The 20,295-nt window shown below is 39.8% G+C and overlaps 2 protein-coding genes across 6 annotated transcripts in view; both read left to right on the top strand.

The window, feature by feature from the left end:
* Nucleotides 1-4,293, top strand: part of ralgps1 (Ral GEF with PH domain and SH3 binding motif 1) — an 86,132-nt gene extending 81,839 nt beyond the window's left edge. For 4 of the 5 annotated variants that reach the window (XM_027009817.2, XM_027009821.2, XM_027009818.2 and 1 more), the window contains 3 exons: nucleotides 2,887-2,992; nucleotides 3,202-3,293; nucleotides 3,487-4,292. In XM_027009817.2, the coding sequence (XP_026865618.2) occupies nucleotides 2,887-2,992; nucleotides 3,202-3,293; nucleotides 3,487-3,516 (228 nt within the window). In that variant the 3' untranslated portion in view covers nucleotides 3,517-4,292. Of the gene's footprint in view, nucleotides 1-2,886; nucleotides 2,993-3,201; nucleotides 3,294-3,486 lie in introns of all 5 variants that reach the window. The other variant, XM_027009820.2, reaches the window with a different exon arrangement.
* A 5,850-nt stretch (nucleotides 4,294-10,143) lies between these two features.
* Nucleotides 10,144-12,353, top strand: LOC113577261 (beta-1,4-galactosyltransferase galt-1-like). The gene is made up of 3 exons (XM_027009799.2): nucleotides 10,144-10,196; nucleotides 10,452-10,514; nucleotides 11,021-12,353. Exons 1-3 carry the CDS (start codon nucleotides 10,180-10,182, stop codon nucleotides 12,351-12,353), a joined length of 1,413 nt encoding a protein of 470 aa, XP_026865600.2. The 5' UTR covers nucleotides 10,144-10,179.
* The last annotated feature ends 7,942 nt before the right edge of the window (nucleotides 12,354-20,295 follow it).

Raw genomic sequence — 20,295 nt, 5'->3', positions numbered from 1 at the left:
CACAGTTTTAACTATCCAGACCAGGTCTCTGGTTTTCTGCGGTGCAGCTGGTGTACGATACTACTTCGCAGTAGCAGAGAATGCTCTGTATTGTGTGCCTGTTGAAATTCACTAAGAACCGAGTGGAGTTTGGTTTTTTAAGCATCCTCAAAAGGAAAAGCCTCTGCTTGGGCTTTCTTCACCAGGTGGGAGTTGTTATGTGTCCATGCCAGATCTTTTGTGTTGTGAAACCCCAGGAATCTAATGTCATTGACCCTCTCTACCATTCATGTGGGGAGGGAGAGGTTTCATTTTTCTGGTTCGCCTAAAGCTAACGACAGTCTCCTTGGTGTTCAGGACAACATTATTGTGTGAACACCACTGAACAGATGTTGGACCTATCCAGAGTGACGTACATAAGTACTTTGTCGTCTTCTCATAGAATGTATCAGTACAGTAGGTTAGAGTTCAAGATACCGTTGAACTAGAATATTGAATCAATGTTTATACCTAGAAGAAGAATATAAGCATAAGCTCTATATCGGACAACGATAAGTGCAATATCAAACAATACTAAACAATACGTACTAGAGTGTTCAGTTACTCAACTCCAGTATTACATTTCCATAAGTCAAAACAATAACAATTGTGGTCATCATAAAATAAGTGATTGTGAATCCTTTGTATCCTTGTCTCATCCGTAGCTCACCTCATAGAGCAGGTAGAGGAAAGTGCTAACAACTCCAAGGTCATGGGCTTGATTTCAAAGGGGCAAATACTGTCTACTGATAGTTGTATGTATGTGACTCTGGACAAGTATGTCAGCCAAATGCTGAAAATGTCAAATGTTTGCCGATCTTCATGGCGAAACAACAGACAAATCTGCATAGACAACTATTATATTAACAACTGTAGCATCTTCTATCATCCCTTGTTCAAAGGTCTTTTTCTTACCTGTTCTCCCACATACACCCAATTTTGACAGTTGTGCAAAGTTCGAGGCAAACAGGATGCGGGGAAGAGGCCCGACCAGACAGACGTTTATTTCACACACACAAGCGATACATATAATAAACCACACACACTATGCACACCTTAAACACCAACAAACCTACTACGACACAGGAGACATATATACACTCAAGATGATTACACATAATACAGAACAGGTGGACAACATGAGAGGGCATGGCAACACAGCCAAACACACACACGGAAGATGTTTGGGGGGGGGGGGGGGGGGCGTAATGTGACAGAGCCCCTCCTCAAGGGTGTGACTCCCGGCACAACAGCCTAACAGGCTGCGGACCCTAGACCACGCCAAACGGCGAAGCCAACGGACCGGGCAGTCCGCCACGGGCCAGCGCGAGCAGGAACGCGGGGGGAAGTACCGGGACCAGGACGAGGACAGATACAGGAACGTACACACTAACGGGGACAGACATAGACACAGAAGGGAACAAAGTGATCGGCACATTTAAGGTAACGGGGACAGGCACTACACCACACAAATTAAATAGTCCGGGAAAAAGTGGGGGAGCCCCAGCCGTTGCCTGGGTTGGATGCCAACTAGCCTGGGGGGGAGCATCTCTCGCCGGCTCGGTTAACGGAGGCTGTCCGGACCCTAACGCATGCGCGTAGGGAAGCGCACCGGTTGTGTTGCCTGTTTGCAGGGCAGGCCCCGGTGCCGCTGCCTTTTTGCCTCACCGAGGCTTCGGTGTAGGCGCATGCGCTCTGGGCTTCTTCACCTTAGGGGATGAGTGTCCTCCTCTGACGATGATGCCGCTTCTCTGCCAGTCACCCAGGGCAGCTTGCTTGCTCCGGAGCGGCATGCCCTGGGCAGAGCCTTAGGTGGAGCCTTGGGTGCTGGGGCCTCCTCCACCTCCATGGATGGGTCCTCCTCTCGATCAGACCCCATGTCCGACTCCAGAGCAACGTCACTACACTCCCCTCTCTCAACGTACTCCGCATAGCCCTCTGTAAGGTCCATGCAAGACCCAGCGGATGCGAGGATGCAGGGAAGAGGCACAATCAAACAGACGTTTATTTCACACACACAAGCGATACATATAATAAACCACACACACTATGCACACCTTAAACACCTTAAACAAACTTACTTTGATAAAGGAGACATATACACTGAAGATGATTACACATAATACAGAACAGGGGGACGACACGAGAGGGCATGACAACACAGACAAACACACACGGGAAGACGTTTGAGGAGGGGGACGGGGTCATAACGTAAAACTTAAGACATCCTTCTAATCCCCTTCTTATCCATGGTCGGATCCCCTTCATGTGTCTCCCCATGGCCTCACAGTTTCCATGGACCCAAGCCATGTGGTTGTGTTTTTGTTTCATCCCCTATCTTGTGGCTGTGCTCTCTTTATGTTAATCACCTATGTCTTTATTCCATCGTTGGTCCTTGTGTACCTCCAGTTCACTCTGAGTCATTTATTTTCTTAGTTTTCCATTTTACCTGTTTTGATTTGGTTTTCTGGTTGTATTTCAATGTTATGATGACTATGGAGTCTATGATTCTTAGCCGGTGTTTTTACCATGTGTTTTTATTTCCCTCTGTAGTCTTGGGCATGCTTCTTAGGGGTGTGGACCCAGACCACTGTAGTGATGCTTTACTTTAAAAAACGTTAGGTCTAATGAGACTGCCAACGGTTCTCTTCCATTATTAATCCTAATAATAAGTCTTAACTCTAAGGATCTGGGACATATTATTTATTATCTTTCTTTCAGTAAGCGCAACATATGAGACATGGTTGCTGTGACAGCTTACAAGTGAATGCAACACCTGTATTTAAGTAGGCTTACACAGTATGGTACATACAGGGTTTCTGTTCCATGTTAAGTGTTTTTAAGTTGCTTGGTCCTCATGTCTTTTAGTACAAGTCCAGGCCATGCAAGAAGATCTCACTAACGGGGTGGATTGTGGTGCTCCCTGATGACCCTGAGCACCCGAACATTTTCCAGCTCAATGACCCTGATAAAGGTAATCATGGTTATACACGTTGTGTGTTTTTCCAGTGCTCATTCATTCCATTGAGAGAAACACATTTAGATTTGGTGTACTCTTGACAATGCTATAGAATGTTTCTTTTCATTTATTCTTATTTAAATGCAGTTTCTTTTTTTGCCTATATAACTTTCTGTCTCAGACGTATGTGATTTGTATGGATACATGCTTGTCTGTGGTTCCAGGTAATGTTTACAAGTTTCAGACTGGATCTCGCTTCTCTGCCATCATCTGGCATAAGCACCTGGCTGAGGCTTGCAGGTGTATAAGACCACAGGTAATTTCGGAAACAAATATGCTTATAGCTGCAGAAATCTCCAACACTAAGAACAAATGCAATATTAACTAAAATTATTACTGTACTAGTATGAGTAAGGGCTACAGTAAGAGGCATCTTTATCCCATGTGTGTAAAAAATTTAATCTGTACATTACATTTCTTCATAACATCCATAACCTTATATTTTGCAGATACCAGCCAACTTAATGTCTTTTGAATAGCTGCCACTTACAGAGGGACAGAATGTACCAGTCTTGAGGAACAAAGTTCGAACAATGAACAAAGTTCAAAACATCGCTCTGTGGTGTTTCACTGCACTATATCATGTGTCTGTACAAACAGCCCTGTTGATCAGGGATCAGTATTCATGGGATTTTGCTTTGTGTTAAACAACTGATGGGTCCTATGGAGTTTTGAGGGAGTCTTTTGGAAAATGTGCCCTAGAAGAACAGAGGGGATATCAAAAGGATGTTAATAACAACAAAACCTTGATACCATGACAGATTTGTTAATAACACCAAAACCTTCATACCATGACAGATTCACAGCAAGTCATGAACAGGAACTGGTTCAGTTAACATATTTCTCACAAGAAGGATGTGGCAGAAGGTGTAACAGTCTGTACTGGTTTGTAAAATAAGCCGTTCATGATTAAACTATGACTACTATGAAGCTATCTACAATGAAGCTATCTAAAAATGGTTTAAACGAGAAATATATACGTTTTACCTTCTATATGGTATCAATTCCAGCCTTCATGAGTTTTACAGAGATACCTGGAAGAAACTTAATCTCCCACTGGAACAGAATGTTTATTCCATCCAGTTCTAATGCCAGGAAATGCAATGTCGCTGTGGCCATTAAAACTGCTTTGGGTCCTACCAGCCCAATCTTGTATTTTACGGATCCTCTCACCTTCAGCAAAGGGGAAGGATGATGCCAGTTGTGCAATGAATTCTGCCTGAAAGCGCAGTCCTTTGTTTTTCTTTTTTTTTGGGGGGGGGGGGGGGGGTGTTACCTGAAAGAATATGTCACCCTTCCAAAACATTTTACATGCATAGTGCTCTGTATGAAAAATTCAAAATTACAATTCAAAATTGTGCATAAAATTATGCTGTCTTATTTATGGTTTCATGTGAACAAGTGCCAAAATTATAATATTTGTATTACTATAAATGTTATCATTGTTTTCACTTTATGTGGGTTTTCTGTGATGTAAGAAAGCTATGGTATGGAATATTCTGGTACAGTGAGATGTCTGTCTCTAGAACAGTAAGGGTAGTTCTGTCCACTCTGAGCCGGCACCTAATTAGAAACCCTTCAGTATATTAACAGCCTAAAAGTACAAAAAAAATGGAAAAACTCAGAATATGCCAAGACTATAAATGAAATGTGTTATTTTTCTCCAATTTCTCCATAATCTCTCTGAAGGTAGTAGGGCGGCCTGATTTTGTAGAGATTACGACTGCTCCTAATGTAAAATATTGTATATTGCAAAGTGTTTTATTTTCACAATGTTGTGATAGCATAATCAATGTGCTGGAAGGATAATATAACACACCAGGCCCTCCGTGATCTTATATGTGTTCTGTTTTGTGATTTTTACAGAAAGCAGTTTGGTAGTGGTAATAAAACAAGTTGGTAGTGCATGTGTGACTCCTTCAGCAATGCACATGGGTTTTGTGACAATACTTTATGTCATATTCAAGAGGGTCTGATTGGATTGTCATGTCAGTGTATGTCAGCTCATTTTAACATATCTTTATCACTAGCAGTAACAGATATGGCACTGTATTGTCGAACCGCTTCTCAGTCAGCTCTACTAGTGCATTTGTATTGTTGTAGACTGTACACCAATTACTAGGTTAATTGGAGAACCTTTGTTGAATTGCATGTCAAAAACTCCACAACATGAACCACAATAATGTGACTGTAGTAAGTTGAAGTAATGCCACTCTCACTATGAGAGCTTATAATTTGTTTAATTTTGTACTTTGAGTGAAACACCTTTTGCAGTATGACTGTGTGCACTGTGGTAGCTAGCACCCCTCCACTGATGTGCTAAGGAAGTAAATCCCAAGTGTTTGCTACCTCTTATTATCTATTCTTTTCATATGTGAACAGTGTGTTTGAAGTTAAACACAGGGACAAGCCCATGTATGTCCAGGTTATATATGAAGATTATAACTAACACCAGAAGATGTGCCTGTTTTGTTTTCCTCTGTGATATTTGTACCGTAAATGGAGCCTCTCATCACTACTTAGCCTTTCTTCTTTTTCTTCTTCTTGTCCTCCTTCTTGTGTGTAAGCTTTGTAAATACTTGTTGTAAATACTAACTTATTCAGCAGCACCTTGTGTTTTTGGTTTCATATATTTGAATGTGCTAATACACTGTGTACTGTAGGTATACTCTAAATGCCAGTTCTTGTACCTTTTATACATTACTGGCTTTTTGTGCAGCTTTCTACAACCCTTTCTTCCCCAGAATGAACATCCCAGTGAAGATTTTCAGTTTACAGGTTTATTTACCTTCATTAGCACATTTCTGTACTACTTACCATTTTACCGTGTCTTTATCTGTGGGTCTGTAGCAGACAGTTTACTACTGCTAGATCATGTAGTAGATGTTTATATATATATATATATACACGCATTAGATCACAATCTACGCATCATCACTCACAATACTGAGCCATTTTTTGTCATTTCCCCACTATAAAACCATGCTTATGTTGTGTTGCGATACTGCAAATCTAGGTGTACAAGATGGTCATGGGACACCTAACCCATGGGTGAATTCCCAGGGAACAGAAGTGGCCTCCTGGCCCACATACTGCCAGACATCCTGCCTCCAGCTGCTGTCTGCATTAACTACTACTAAGAGTCTATCGGCTGCCTCCCAGTCAGAGGTCCTCCCTTGCTAGTCACATCTCCTGGAGGTCTCTAGCAAAACTAAAGAAATTAACCTCCCTTTACACAGGTCTGAGGATTGTGGTGTAGATCTCCTGTCTAGCAGCACCTGTCCTCACTGTTGTGTACATTGCCTTTCTGTGACCTAAACCTAAGCCATGGAAGAATACATCCAGGAGGCACCTTTTCAGCAATTCATAAAGCTAAGGAGAAATGCCCACAATTATGCATCAACTAGAGGCTCAGTGCTGTTATAACCCCTCACAGTAGTTCCTGGGGCCATAGACCAAGTAAAATGGCCATGATTCTTCACCAAGCAGGACATTAAGAGCACCTTCAGCCTTCATATTCAAGAGGGAAATTAACATAAGATAGCATTCACCACCAGTGGTGAGAGTGCTATGATACCAGGTTATTAAGTCTTTGTGGCATGCCTTAATTAATGAGAGGTGTTCAAGACATGCTTGGGTGATGTGTGGTGGTTTATATTGATTCTATTTTCATTCATTTAGCTACTCTAGATAAGCAATTGAATTATGCCAGGAAAGTGCTAAAACATTTGATTCAGAGTCAGCTGTATGTATAAGCAGAGAAATGTTTATTCCACCAGACCACCATCTCTCAGATACATGACCAGTGTAGATGGGTTAGCAATAGAGCAAGTAAATAGGGGAATACAACACCTCCTGGGATTTGTCAACTTTATTTGGGACTTCTGCATAGTTGCTGCCCCCTCACTAGATTATTTAAGGCAGGCCAGCAAATACTGATTTAGATCAAATCTGCAGTAGTTGCATTTTTCTGACTAAAGGCAAGGCAAGGCAAGTTGATTTATATAGTGCCTTTCATACACAATGGCAATTGAAAGTGCTTCACAAAAGAATAGAAAAAAAGCTTATTACAACCTGAGATCTATCACAACAGGGAGGCCTTTGCTAAGAATAAAGTAAAAATAGAACATAAATTATTAACATTTAATTTGAAATATTCAAAGAATTTAAAGAAATAAAATTGAGATTAGTGGAAATTAAACAGTTTAAAAAGATAAGATGAATGATTGCTAGAAATTAAAATAAGCTTAAAATATTTAAGAAGGAATACATCAAAAACTAAGAAAGTAAATAATAATAAAAAACAATAAACATTATGGTGCTTAAAAATAAAAAATGCAGTGCCACAGTTGATGTGTACTGCTCAAGCAGCCTTACTACGTACTACTAATATTTATTGTCCATGCAGGCAGAGGACTAACTCAGACTCCTGAGTTCATGTGTCTTTCTTGCATACATACTAAGCCACTTCACTGGTATGTGGTCAATATTGTTGGCAGCTTATTATTTAGGATCACTGAGGACAATACAGGTGCCATTTTGTTAAGATGACCTATACCAGCATTACACTAGGGGGGAGAAATATTTATACCTTGTATCATTTACTACTTTGCATAGCTCTGTGTGGCGAGAAAGCATTATATGGCATGGGCTGTATTATTTTCTTCTAAGGTGGTTTTACTATATGTTAACCATGCCCAATGTTTCCATGAACTGTCTATACACCTAGACAAATAACTGTAGGATATAGATATCAAGGCTTTGTGTTATATTTTCAAATATTTGCAGTTGATAAAGTTCCTCACATTGGGAGATTTGTCAAGGACATTCAGAGTCTGGGAATGCTTGTACTGAGAGAACAATTTCATGAAATCACACACCAACAAAACAAACACAAGAGAAACATAAGGATGGAAATTACACATGAGCCATAAACTAAGAACTGACAGACAAACGTGAAGCTGGCAGTCAAACTCAGATTACTGATGGTAAGAGCTGGGAGTAGAGTCTCGGCTCAGTTAACAATTAGCACTGGTACTCCTCATGGTTGCTGTCTGATCCCTAAATTGTTTTCATTCTATACACTTATATACAGTTTCCCAAAATCATCATTTTGAAGATCATTTTAAACGAGAGAAAGAGTGTTCCATGTAGCACTTGCTCTACCATTTAAAGATCTTTGTTTTCCTACGCTTTGGTGAAACCCAGCCCTGGTCATTAAATTTATAGGTGATATCACTGCCCTGGGCTTGATCTACAACAATGATGAGTCTTCATATTCACAACTGGTTTGTTACCTAAATCCATATGGGGAGGAGAATGACATCACTGAACAAAAGAGCTGATTCTGGGTTTTAAGTGGAAATCCCCCAGACTCCAACGTATTTTTATCAGTGGTATGGAAGTGTAGCGAGTCAACTCATACAAGTTCTCATACACATTTCAAACAGTTTGAATTGGTACGCAAACTCTATTAAGCATCTGTTTCCTTCACCACCTTAAAAGGTCAGGCATAACAAAACTGCCTATGATGACATCCTACTGTAGTCTGATTGAGAATGTTCTAACCACATAAAAGCAAGGTTTGGTAATGCTACATGTCTGCACAGCTATTCTATACATTCTTAAATCAAATGTATTTATATAGAGCTTTTTTACAACAGATGTATATTGTGCCATCTACCACCAAACTTAGGGTTGGACCAATCAGGAGAGAGGAGCCTGGCGAGAACTTCCAGGATGCTGAGGAAGAGAGGGCATAACTCATACCCAGTCCAAAGGCACTGTGGCAAACCACAGCGCTAAACGTGGGAGGAGTTCAAAGCAGAGACCAGTGGTGGTGGAAGGACTATTATTCTGGCAGTGCAGGAAGAGGGGTAGAGCCACAAACCTAAGCTGGCAGGAAACTGGAGCAGGTCTGCCTAAGTCAAGGACAGGCCACATCCAGTAAAGACAACACTGTGATGGGTTCAGAAGGTCTTCCCCAATAACTGAAGGACCTGACCAAGTGCCATTAAAAGTGGTTTTAGGAGTTGTGGTGTGGCTAATAACGTCACTATGTTGTGAAGGTGAAGTGAACATTATGTGTCAGAAAGAACTCATCAGCCAATGTAGCAGCAATAGATAGACTGCATATTTTCTGTTCACTGAGGTAAACGATTTTTTTTTTTTTTCTGGAAGAGTTCTTAAACTCTTAGATAAGCAAAAGCTCCTTCAACTTGTTAAAACTGCTGGTGGCGCACCATTTCTCAAATAAAAGTTCTCAAAGAAACTCAACAAATGTCTGGCCAGGATTTGTCACTAGGCATCTAAAATCTGTCTATATGCCTCAGCCACTAATTTGTCTACATGGTAATTTCAGGAATGCCACTTCATGTTCCAGCCCTATGCTGGATGTCAACATAGTAACACCGATGCCTTGTCTTCCCACACATCCTGTTTTCTGCACCACCGAAGAATGAGGAGAGAGAGAAGAGGCAGCTGAGAGAAGTGTCGCATGCCCCACTTTTGTTTCTCTACTCCAGCGTGCTATACGGAGGATCGCCATGGATTTCTGAGTTCGCTTCCAACACCTATACCTGGAACGGCTATCACTTCATGGTTATTAATTATTTCACAAAGTGGCCTGAGGCATACGCAGTCCTGGACCAGAGCATGGCCAAAACAGCAGAGTGGCTAGTAGAGGAGATCTGCTCCTTTGAAGTGCCTGAGGAGGTCCACAGCGACCAGGTGTGTGAATTTGAATCAGCAGTTATGACTGAGGTCTGCAACGGGCTGCATGTTCGGAAGATTCAGACTGTTCCACTTCACAGATCAACAGCCTCATGGAACATTTCAATTTCAACTGGATGCTCAGTACCATCGACACCACCCAGCACCTCCTTGTTCGGCTTTGTTGTTGAGTCTTTCTTAAATGTTCTTGGAATAAAGTTCTTTAATGGGAGCAGAAATTACATAGTCTGGTCTTCTTTTTCGCTGATACTACAGCGTTAAATTTAACAACCCTTATGCGTACGTGTAGCTAGCTGTGAACCTGACAACTCAATTTGTCAAGCCTTGTGCGCGTGTGTGCGGTAAAGGCTATATAGCACTCTGAAAAAGCTCTCTGTGCTTCAAGAGGACGCGCGATCGCATTCAATTCAATGTATCGCTTTTCCTGGTGAGTTTTTCTTTTGTTGCTTCATCGTGACAAACCATCGTTTCATTCGGTCTTAAACATCAATGAGTTAACTAAAAACTTTCGAATATTGGAATAAAATAGTTTAGCTGTACAATTTAAAAGAGACAAGTAGCAAATGAGGAACTCGCGTAATTGTTAAAACAGAATTTGTTACATAGTAGGTCTATATTAGCAGGGATAGACCCAATTTATAGTCAAATTTACTTTAATTTCAAATTGAATTTATATTCCTAGTTGTCCTGAAGCCAAACGGACCCACGTGATTCCGGTTTTCTCCAAAATGGCATTCAACAAAAGGTACAGCAAACAGCTCTGAGCTCTTTAACCGATTTTATAAATCACTGTTCTATACTATTAATTAAGTGAGCAGATTTTAAATTCCATCTGTAGCCAAGATATGCGCTTGCTATAATCTGTGTTCAGGAGCGTGTTTCTGTGTAGTAAAATTTCCAACAAAACAGAACGTTTCTGGAAAGACGTAACAATAGGATTACGTTTTGGATTTAGCAAACTGACCTACATTTTGTAATTGGCAGTGCTTCTCTACATGTGGACATGCATCAAATATTGTCTGGATGAAATTATGTAATAGGGCTATCTTTCAGTTTGGTTAAATTTGTTCCTTGTCTCCCCCATATGAAAACATTTGAAATTGCATATTATGACATAAAATCAGCATACATGAACGCAGCTTTCAGTTATATGTGTTTGGGTTGTTTTTTTTGTTTGTTTGTTTTTTGGAAAATCAGTTTAGGCTGATTTTACTAATGCAATTACAATAATTATTTTACTTCAATCTGCAGGGGTCAATATGGAGATTGTGTTAAGAGGAACAGAGCAAAGCTGCTTGCTTTAATTGTACTTTTTGTGATTATACATCACTTTGGATTTCCAGAATTTAATACAGAATATGAAGACAGTCTTCCAGCTATGTACAGTAGTTTTAAAATGAACAAATCCATAGTATCGCTGAGTTCCATTACTCCCATTAAAAATTCAGAACATTTTATAGTGTCTGCATTTATTGAGCACAGGATAAATAAGGACATTCGAATTATCAGCATCATTAAAAGACAGAGTCTGCAGCCTTATCTTTGCATCTTTTGCAATAATGCCCATGATTGCAAGTTTGCTAAGGCTGAAATTGAGATACACTCAGACAATTTTGGCTTCCCATTTGGGGCTTCAGATGTGATGTGTCAAGGTGATGGCACAGAAAATGCAAATCAAGTAGCCCTATCAATCAATACAGACATCTCACACATTTATACAACACAGTTCCTGCCAATAAAGAACAGAGTGGAGAAATATTCATTTAAGTATAGTTTCACTGTGTGTATCTCTAACCTTTTTGGGAAGTACAATAATGTTCTGCAATTTGTGCAAAGTATGGAGTTGTACAAGCTTCTGGGTGTGCAGCATGTAGTGATCTACAACACTAGCTGTGGTCCTGACTTGGAGAAACTCTTACAGCACTACAAGAGAGAGGGAATACTAGAGATTGTTCCATGGCCTATCGATCAGTTCCTTAATCCATCTCCAGGATGGAACTTCACAGTCCACGGAGGGGACCTGCACTATTACGGCCAGTTAGTAACACTCAATGAGTGCATTTATCGACATATGTATCAGACGGAATATATTCTCCTGAATGACATTGATGAGATTATCATGCCTTATAAGCATATTAACCTTCAATTACTGATGGAGGATCTTCAGTCAAACAACAAAGACGTGGGCGTATTTCGTATTGAGAACCACATTTTCCCCAAGACAAAGTTTGAAGACAATCACAGGTTCCGTCGACCTGAATGGGGCAATATACCTGGCATCAATATTATGGAACACATTTACAGAGAACCAGACAGAAAGAATATCTATAATCCCACAAAAATGATCATCAACCCCAGAATGGTGATGCAGACATCAGTGCATTCCACCCTGAAACACTCTGGAAATGTTTATTTGGTACCTTTTGATGTTTGTCGGATTGTTCACGTGAGATCGCCTCTACAGAGCCATCTTAGCAAAAATGAATGTTTTGTTGACACAAGGGTGTGGGACTTTAAGGACAAACTGTTACCCAATGTTGATAGGGCACTACAGTCATCAGGTTTATTACAAATTCTAGATTGACAATTCCAGATTTTTTTTCTGATGTGGTCTCGTCTGTCTACAAAACTGGAAAACTGGATAAACACCTGCCATGTACCTACACCCACAGTAGAGGCTACTGTAAAACAGATTGAGATCATCAATTTATAAAAATCACCAAGATTCTGACATGACTAAATTAATAAATTAAATTGTAAAATGGCATAAAATTGACTGCATACACACTCAAACCATGGTTAATGACATTTTTAACAGCCGTAAGACAAAGTTTTTAATTTGAAACCATAACCCTGGGTGCAGCACTCCTTCTACTTGTCTTCATTCTCTACCTCTATCTTTAGTCTGTGCTCTTCCTTTCCCTGTAAGAACCACCTCCCCCACTCTCATTTTTATATTGAAAAGCTGCTAGCCTCACAAGCCTCTCACAGTAGCTATTACTACTTCCTGTCACTCTTATACATCTAATTGATGTGTGTCCATGTGAGGTAGACTTTCACTGTTAGATTAATGTTTACTGGCAAGTGTACAGGGTTCAATTTTTTTTGTAGAAATAAATAATCCATGCATGTGTGGCATTTATATATAAATTAAAATAAATACATTATACTTTGTTAGACACATTACAGTTCCACCTACATTTACAGCATTTGTTCTTATCCAGAGTGACTTACATATATATTATGATGACATTGTGAGCTCCCTAGGAGTTTATCTGTGCTTATTTGCATTTTGTCCTACAGTAGCAATGACGTTTTGACTATAGTTATTTGAATATAAGTGAATACTAATATAGGAATGCAGAGGAAAAACTCTATACTCCTATATCTATTTAGTGTTTGTTTTGGTAAGGTCAGTAGTGTGTAGCTGTTTCACAAATGTATGCATTTTGTCTTATGCCATCTTAATGCTACTATTAGGGTATTTTAGCTGCGGGGCAGGACGCACAGACTTCCTCGTTCGTGTGAGAGATTTATTAACATAAAACACATAATACTCACATAAGACGTTGACACTGAACATCCTTACACATTTAAACATTAAACGCCGTGTACACATGCGCGCGCTTTTTACACTACCGACTCACGAGAGACTGACGTAGCAACAAAGCCCAACAAAGGGGTTTAAATAGACACATTAACGCAAACCCTGCGCACGTGTGCGCAATCTCTGGGGGCGTTACAAAACAAATAAACACCGTACATACGTGGATTCCCCCTGCACTCGGCGGGCCGTACCACGTGACTTATGGGGGCGGGCGCGGTCCGTGACAGGTATATAATGAGATTTCTGTTTTTGGGGAGAAAGTCATATAAAGTGTTTTGGCAGGAGTGTAAAAAGTAAAAGGCAGAAGTAAAAAGTTTAAAATGTGTCAAGTAAAATGTTTGTTTGTTTGTTTGGTTTTTCTTTTTGTAACTGAAAAGATACCTGCTGTTCAGTTTTGACAACTGGTCAAACAAGTTTATGATCACGAATCAAATGACACTTACATCTCGAAGGTATCAGTTCCAAGAGTTCTATGTTCTCATTACCAATCTACTGAGTCACACATGAACAAGCCAAATAGCATTCATGTCAAGTCAAATTTATATATATAACGCTTTTTACAACAGTTGTTGTCACAAAGCAGCATTATGAATGTCCGAGTCTAAGCCCCTAGTGAGCAAGCCACAGGAGACAGTGGCAAGGAAAAACTCCCTGAGACGGTGCAATTTCACTATGAACATAAAAAGCAATAAGTGACTTAAACTGCCATAGCATTTTAAAATTAGTTTACAAAAAAGAGAGATAATGATGCAACTCATAATAAATGTTAGGCCTTCCCATTTTGCCTGTAAAACAAACATAACCCTGAGTAGGAGACTGTGACATAAGTCAGGTCATAACATGGACAATACCGTAATGTTACACAGAAGTACCTAAATGTCTTAGTTACCCTGAGCATTTTGTCAGCCATGATGTCTTCACAACCAGCATATACAATGGATGAAATAAGTATTGAACACATCACCAATTTTCTAAGTAAATATATTTCTAAAGGTGCTATTGACATGAAATTCTAACCAGATGTCGGTAACAACCCATCCAATCCACACATGCAAAGAAATCAAACCATAGATGTCCATAAATTATGTGTAACAATGAGAACACAGGGAAAAAGTATTGAACACATGAAGAAAGAGAGGTGCAAAAAGCCATGGAAAATCATGACACCAGCTGCAATCTATCAGTAATTTCAAAGCAATCTTGCCACTTAGTTCAAATTAATATCAGATGGTTTAACTGATGGCCTATAAAAAGATGTTTCATTACCAAGGTGCCACACAAGAAATATCTCATGATGGGTAAAACCTTTGAGTTCTCGCAAGACCTTCGCAACCTTATTGTTGTAAAACATACTGATGATATTGGTTACAGAAGAATTTCTAAACTACTGAAGGTTCCAGTGAGCACTGTTGGGGCCATAATCCGGAAGTGGAAAGAACATCATTTCACCATAAACTTGCCACCACCAGGTGCTCCCCGCAAGATTTCAGACAGAGGAGTGAAAAGAATTGTCAGAAGAGTTGTCCAAGAGCCAAGGACCACCTGTGGAAAGCTACAGAAAAACCTGGAATCAACAGGTACAATTGTTTCAAAGGAAACGGTAAGTAATGGTTGAGTGCTCCATGGCCTGTATGCACGCTCACCACGCAAGACTCTCTTGCTGAAGAAAAAGCATGTTGAAGTGTGTTTAAAGTTTGCTAAACAACATTTAGACAAGCCTGTGAAATACTGGGAGAATATAGTCTAGTCAGATGAGACCGAATATGAACTCTTTGGATGCTATAAAACACACCATGTTTGGAGGTCAAAAGTCACTGCATATCCCCCCCAAAAACACCATACCAACAGTGAAGTTTGGAGGTGGGAACATCATGATGTGGGGCTGTTTTTCAGCATACGGCACTGGCACGCTTCATATAATTGAAGGAAGGATGAATGAACAAATGTACTGAGACATTCTTGATAAAAATCTGCTGCCATCTACCAGGATGAAGATGAAATGAGGGTGGACATTTCAGCAAGACAATGATCCCAAACACACAGTCAAGGAAACTCTTAACTGGTTTCAAAGAAAGAAAATACAGCTGCTAAAATGGCCCAGCCAATCACCTGACCTGAATCCAGTTGAAAATCTATGGAAGGAACTAAAGCTCAGAGTTCATAGAAGGAGCCCCCAGAATCTTCATGATTTGAAGTGTTTGTGTGGAAGAATGGGCCAAAATCACACCTGAGCAATGCATGCGACTAGTTTCTCCATACAGGAGGCGTCTTGAAACTGCCATCACCAACAAAGGCTTTAGTACGAAGTATTAAAAACTTCAGTAAGCGTGTTCAATACTTTTCCCCTGTCGTTTATCATTATTACACATAACTTAATTGATGGACATCTATGGTTTGATTTCTTTGCATGTGTAGAGTGGATGGGTTGTTACCGACATCTGGTGAGAATTCCATGTCAATAGCACCTTTTTAGAAATATATTTACTTAGAAAATTGGTGGTTTGTTCAATACTTATTTCACCTGCTGTATATTGCCCATCTGGATCTTTTATTATTTTACCTCAATGAGCACAACACCCCCTAACAAGATGCACTTTTGATTTATTGGAAACAAAGTGTGGAAGTAAGGCAGGGAAGTCATACATCATACTGCCTTTTTTCATAAGTACATACATAATACTGATGTACTGTTAGATAGCATTGCGCTCTTAGCTAAATCTTGACCCCTAGTGGTCAAAAAAGAGTCTATATCCCTTTTCTTGCCATTTTATTATTTCAAACCAGTTCTACGAGACTTTTGTGCTCCATTCCAAAACCAAACACAGTATGACAATGCCATATGTATATTGAAATGCTGGTATTAGGGCTCTGGGAATTTGCTTCACAAAGCATGCATTTTGCTTATAAGCACCTTATAAGATACCCCAAGGTCTCTGAACATATATTGAAAGAGCAAAAATGACGATATGAAAAAATAATAATTTTACACAATAAGATAAGAATTAAAATAAATTTCACATAGTAAAATTAAAATAGAACAAAATAAATAAATAGATGAAATGAATAGACTCACATTGCGGCAATATTTACATTATGAGAAGGCAAGATGAAAGAGATGCTTTTTGAAAGAAGGGAGAGAAGTACATGCATAAAACTGAGCAGAAAGAGTGTACCAGAGTTTAGGACCTGCTACAATAAAAGCCTTGGCTCCCATGGTGTAGAGCCTACAGAGGAAGGAACATAAAATAAATGGGTATCAGAAGACCAGAGTGTATTGTAGTAACCATTTTAACATGGCAATCAAATAACAGAAGAGTGTGGGATCTAAAATGACACCAAGATTATTTACCTGGTCCACATAACAGGGGTCCATTACATCAACAAAACAAAGGAGAGAAATAAGGGCTTACAAGTACATACATCGTTTGAATGGCAGAGTTATTCACATTTAGTACATAAGTTGAATAAAATCTAAGATTCCAAAAGACGGCCAGACCTCAACAGTTTAGGGTTGAGCCTGGTTAAGTTGTGCTGTCAGGCATTCATACCATTTAAAGTAGATTGGATATCCTGAACGATTGCATACTTATCCCAAATTTGTCCAGTTCTGTAAAACAATTTTCTTAGCAGATATAAAACCAGCAAATAACATTTTGCTTTGTATTAGATTTGAATCATCATTTATAAGGCACATAATTATTTTTGACAAGATTAGGAAATACATCCTAACTATCTTTCCACTAAAGTACCATTTTCGGGCAAAGCACATCTTTGCTGATGTTAGCAAAGATGCTGCACTGAGATGTCTATAGCCGTATTCGTCAAACTACACTGGCAGAGTGCAGCCAAGCTAGTCTGCCAGAGCAACTGGTTAAAAGAAAAGTAGGCTTTATGAACTGGTTGACTGGAGTCATGTCAAACAAGTTCGCTGAGTAATCTTACTCGGCTACACTGAGATGTTAGAGTAAAAAAAGATTTATCATGCATCCCTTGCACTATATATGTAGCCTATTTGTTTTATCCCCTACCAAAAAAATACAAATCAGTACTAGCATTTTAATATTATATTACAAATTTGACAATTCATGATTAATCAGTCTATTATTGTGATTAACTCGATTCATTTTTTTATTGATTGACACTAATATTAGTCATTTCAGTTTGCTATGACTCCTTTCAGTTTTCAGTTTGCTATGAGAACCTAAAGACTGTGTGAAAGTTCCAGGACTAACTGGTTGGCCAGTATCTTCAATATTTGCAAGGTTTTACAGTGTGAATATACTTGAATTAATGTATTTTTAAAAATTTGAAATAGCATTGTATATTTTAATAGTAAAAAAAGTATTTTTGTTTATGCCAGTTTATGTATTTCTGTGTGTGTGTGTGTGTGTGTGTGTGTGTGTGTGTGTGTGTGTGTGTGTGTGTGTGCACGTGTAAAGAGGAATGTAACATTTTTGTGTGTTTCACTAATAGACATTTTGTACATACATGGTTAGTAGCAAGGTTAGCTTACTTATTGCTTATATCTCAAGTCAAATCAAGAGTCAAGAGGCTTTTTATTGTCATTCCAGCTATATACAGATACACAGTGAAATGAATTAACATTTGTCCAGGACCTTGGTGCAACACAAAAGAAGAACATAAGTGTAAACAATAAATATGAAATACATTACCATATAGGTCAACATTCATAGTACACATCACCTAAAATAAAGTGGGCAAATGTGCAAAGGATATGCAATAATATGACATTTTATCAGGTACACTTTTAGCATACAGCAGTCACAGAGGTAACAGCCAGTATACCAATTCAAGAACACAGTATTCTTAAATGGAATCTTAAATTTGTTAAATATTTGTTGTAAATATTTGTTTTTCATGGGGGGAGAAACTTGCAGTCTGGCTGTAACGGCCCAAATTCTTCGGTACTTCTTCCCAGACAATAGGAGAGAAAACAGTTTGTGTGAGGGGTGTGTGGGATCATCCACAATGCTGGTACCTTTGTGAAAGCAGCGTGTGTTGTAAATGTCCATGATGAAGACCTGAGGATCTTTTCGGCTGTCATCATAATTCTCTCCAGGGTCTTTCGATCCGAAACAGCAATTCCCAAACTAGGCAGTAATGCAGCTGCTCAGAATGCTCTCTATTGTCCCTCTGTAGAACATGGTGAGTCTGGTGGTAGTGAGGTGAGATTTCTTCAGTCTTGTTACGTGCCAAGTGTGCACGTTTGTGTTCCGTATTGGTTGCGTTTCTTGTTGCAGGTAACCCAATGAGAAGCCTTTTGTGCAGAGATGGTGGCGGGACTTCTGTTTTAAAGGCAGACCTCCTGCGGAAGTGGAGCAGCGCTGATCTGGGGCATGCTGGAGGGTTGTTACTTAAGGCATCTTGTGAATATGTGTGAACGCTGCTGTTGTTGAGTATTAATTATGAGATTGTTGTTAGGTGTCCGCTATCTGTCGGAGTATACAAGTAAGGTAACATGGTTACAGGTGATTACAATGTATATATGTGGTAGCTCAGCGTCGGTTGCCACTTTGTAGCATTGTTAATCAGGAAAGGTATATGGTAGGCAAGGAAGCTGTTTTATTATTTTGGTTTCTTTAGCACCGTCCACAATTTCCACCCATATTCCTTGACCACTCAAGATTTGTTCTTATTCCTTGTTCTTATTCCTTGAACCATGTGCTCGCCATCGATGTCTGTTTTTATAGCTACAAGTAAATCGATATAAACACAGAAGTTATTGGTGTTGGTCTCATGCTCGGTTACTTTACACACACAGACTCCTCATAGGACTGTTACATTCCTGTTGTCTTGCCATCAACCGGCATGTAACAAGTCTCCTCTGGAAATAGAGTCACTGATGGGCTTTCTTGACTATAGAGGGTCCTGGTGAAGTTCTCTATTAGGGGCACACCAAGGAACTTGCTGTTTGTAACAATCTGCACAGAAGAACCATCAATATTGATTGAAGAGAGATCACCCTGGACCACTTTGTCGTTTCACCTGCTCTGAAGGTTGCATCATGAGTCTTCAGCAGTGTACTCACATCTGTAGTCATTCACTTCTGGTCGATGCGTGTGGTGATTTTCACTTGTTTCAGAACTGGCTTGGAGCGTCTGATGAGCATGCTGGTATTAGCATAACAGAGATGTGGTCTGGGTGTCTGAAGTGGAGGTGGGGCTCTGCTCGGTGTGTGTTGGGCATGTTTGTGTAAACAAGATCCAATGTGTTGTTGCATGTTGTTGGAATTTACAGAACACAGACTTGAGATTTGCATGATTTAAATGTCTGGTGACAATAAACAGTCCATCTGGGTATGTGTTCTTTAGTTCACTAATAGCCCCATACAGTTCAGCAAGTGCCTCTTTGACATTGTTGTTCAGGGGGGATGTATACCACAACTAAGAACAGATTGGTGAATTCCCATTCTAGATAAAATGGTCTGCATTTAACAGTTACAACCTCGACCAGTGGTGAGCATTGCTTGGAGATTAGTTCTTGCACAATTCCATGCTGATGTAGACACACACTCTGTACTCAGGCTTTACTGGACATAGTTGTATTTTTGTCAGTACAAAATGAAATGATTACAAACAGCTGGGTAGCCATTTTTCTGTGAAAACAAAAGCACAGCAGTCATGTTGGGTGGTACGCTGTAGTCAGATGTAGTCTAGCTTGTTGTACAGGGAGCAGACATTGGAGATCAGGATGGATGGTAGAGCTGGTCGGCTAGAGTTAGCTTTTATCCTAGCATGGACTCTTGCCCTCTTACCATGCTTCTGACATCAGGTGATGCTGAGGTCTGGGGGCTTAGTCCCTGTAGGAAACCAAGGTTGCTTAACATCTCCAGAAGGTCATCTTCCAGGTTGGTTATTGGTTGGTCTCTGAACTTTTAGCAGGGCCTGGCATGGGTAGA

Source organism: Electrophorus electricus, chromosome 18, assembly GCF_013358815.1.
Source record: "Electrophorus electricus isolate fEleEle1 chromosome 18, fEleEle1.pri, whole genome shotgun sequence".
Classification (NCBI taxonomy): Eukaryota; Metazoa; Chordata; class Actinopteri; order Gymnotiformes; family Gymnotidae; genus Electrophorus; species Electrophorus electricus.
Note: the sequence above shows the minus strand (reverse complement) of the source record. Positions and strands in the feature narration are given on the sequence as shown.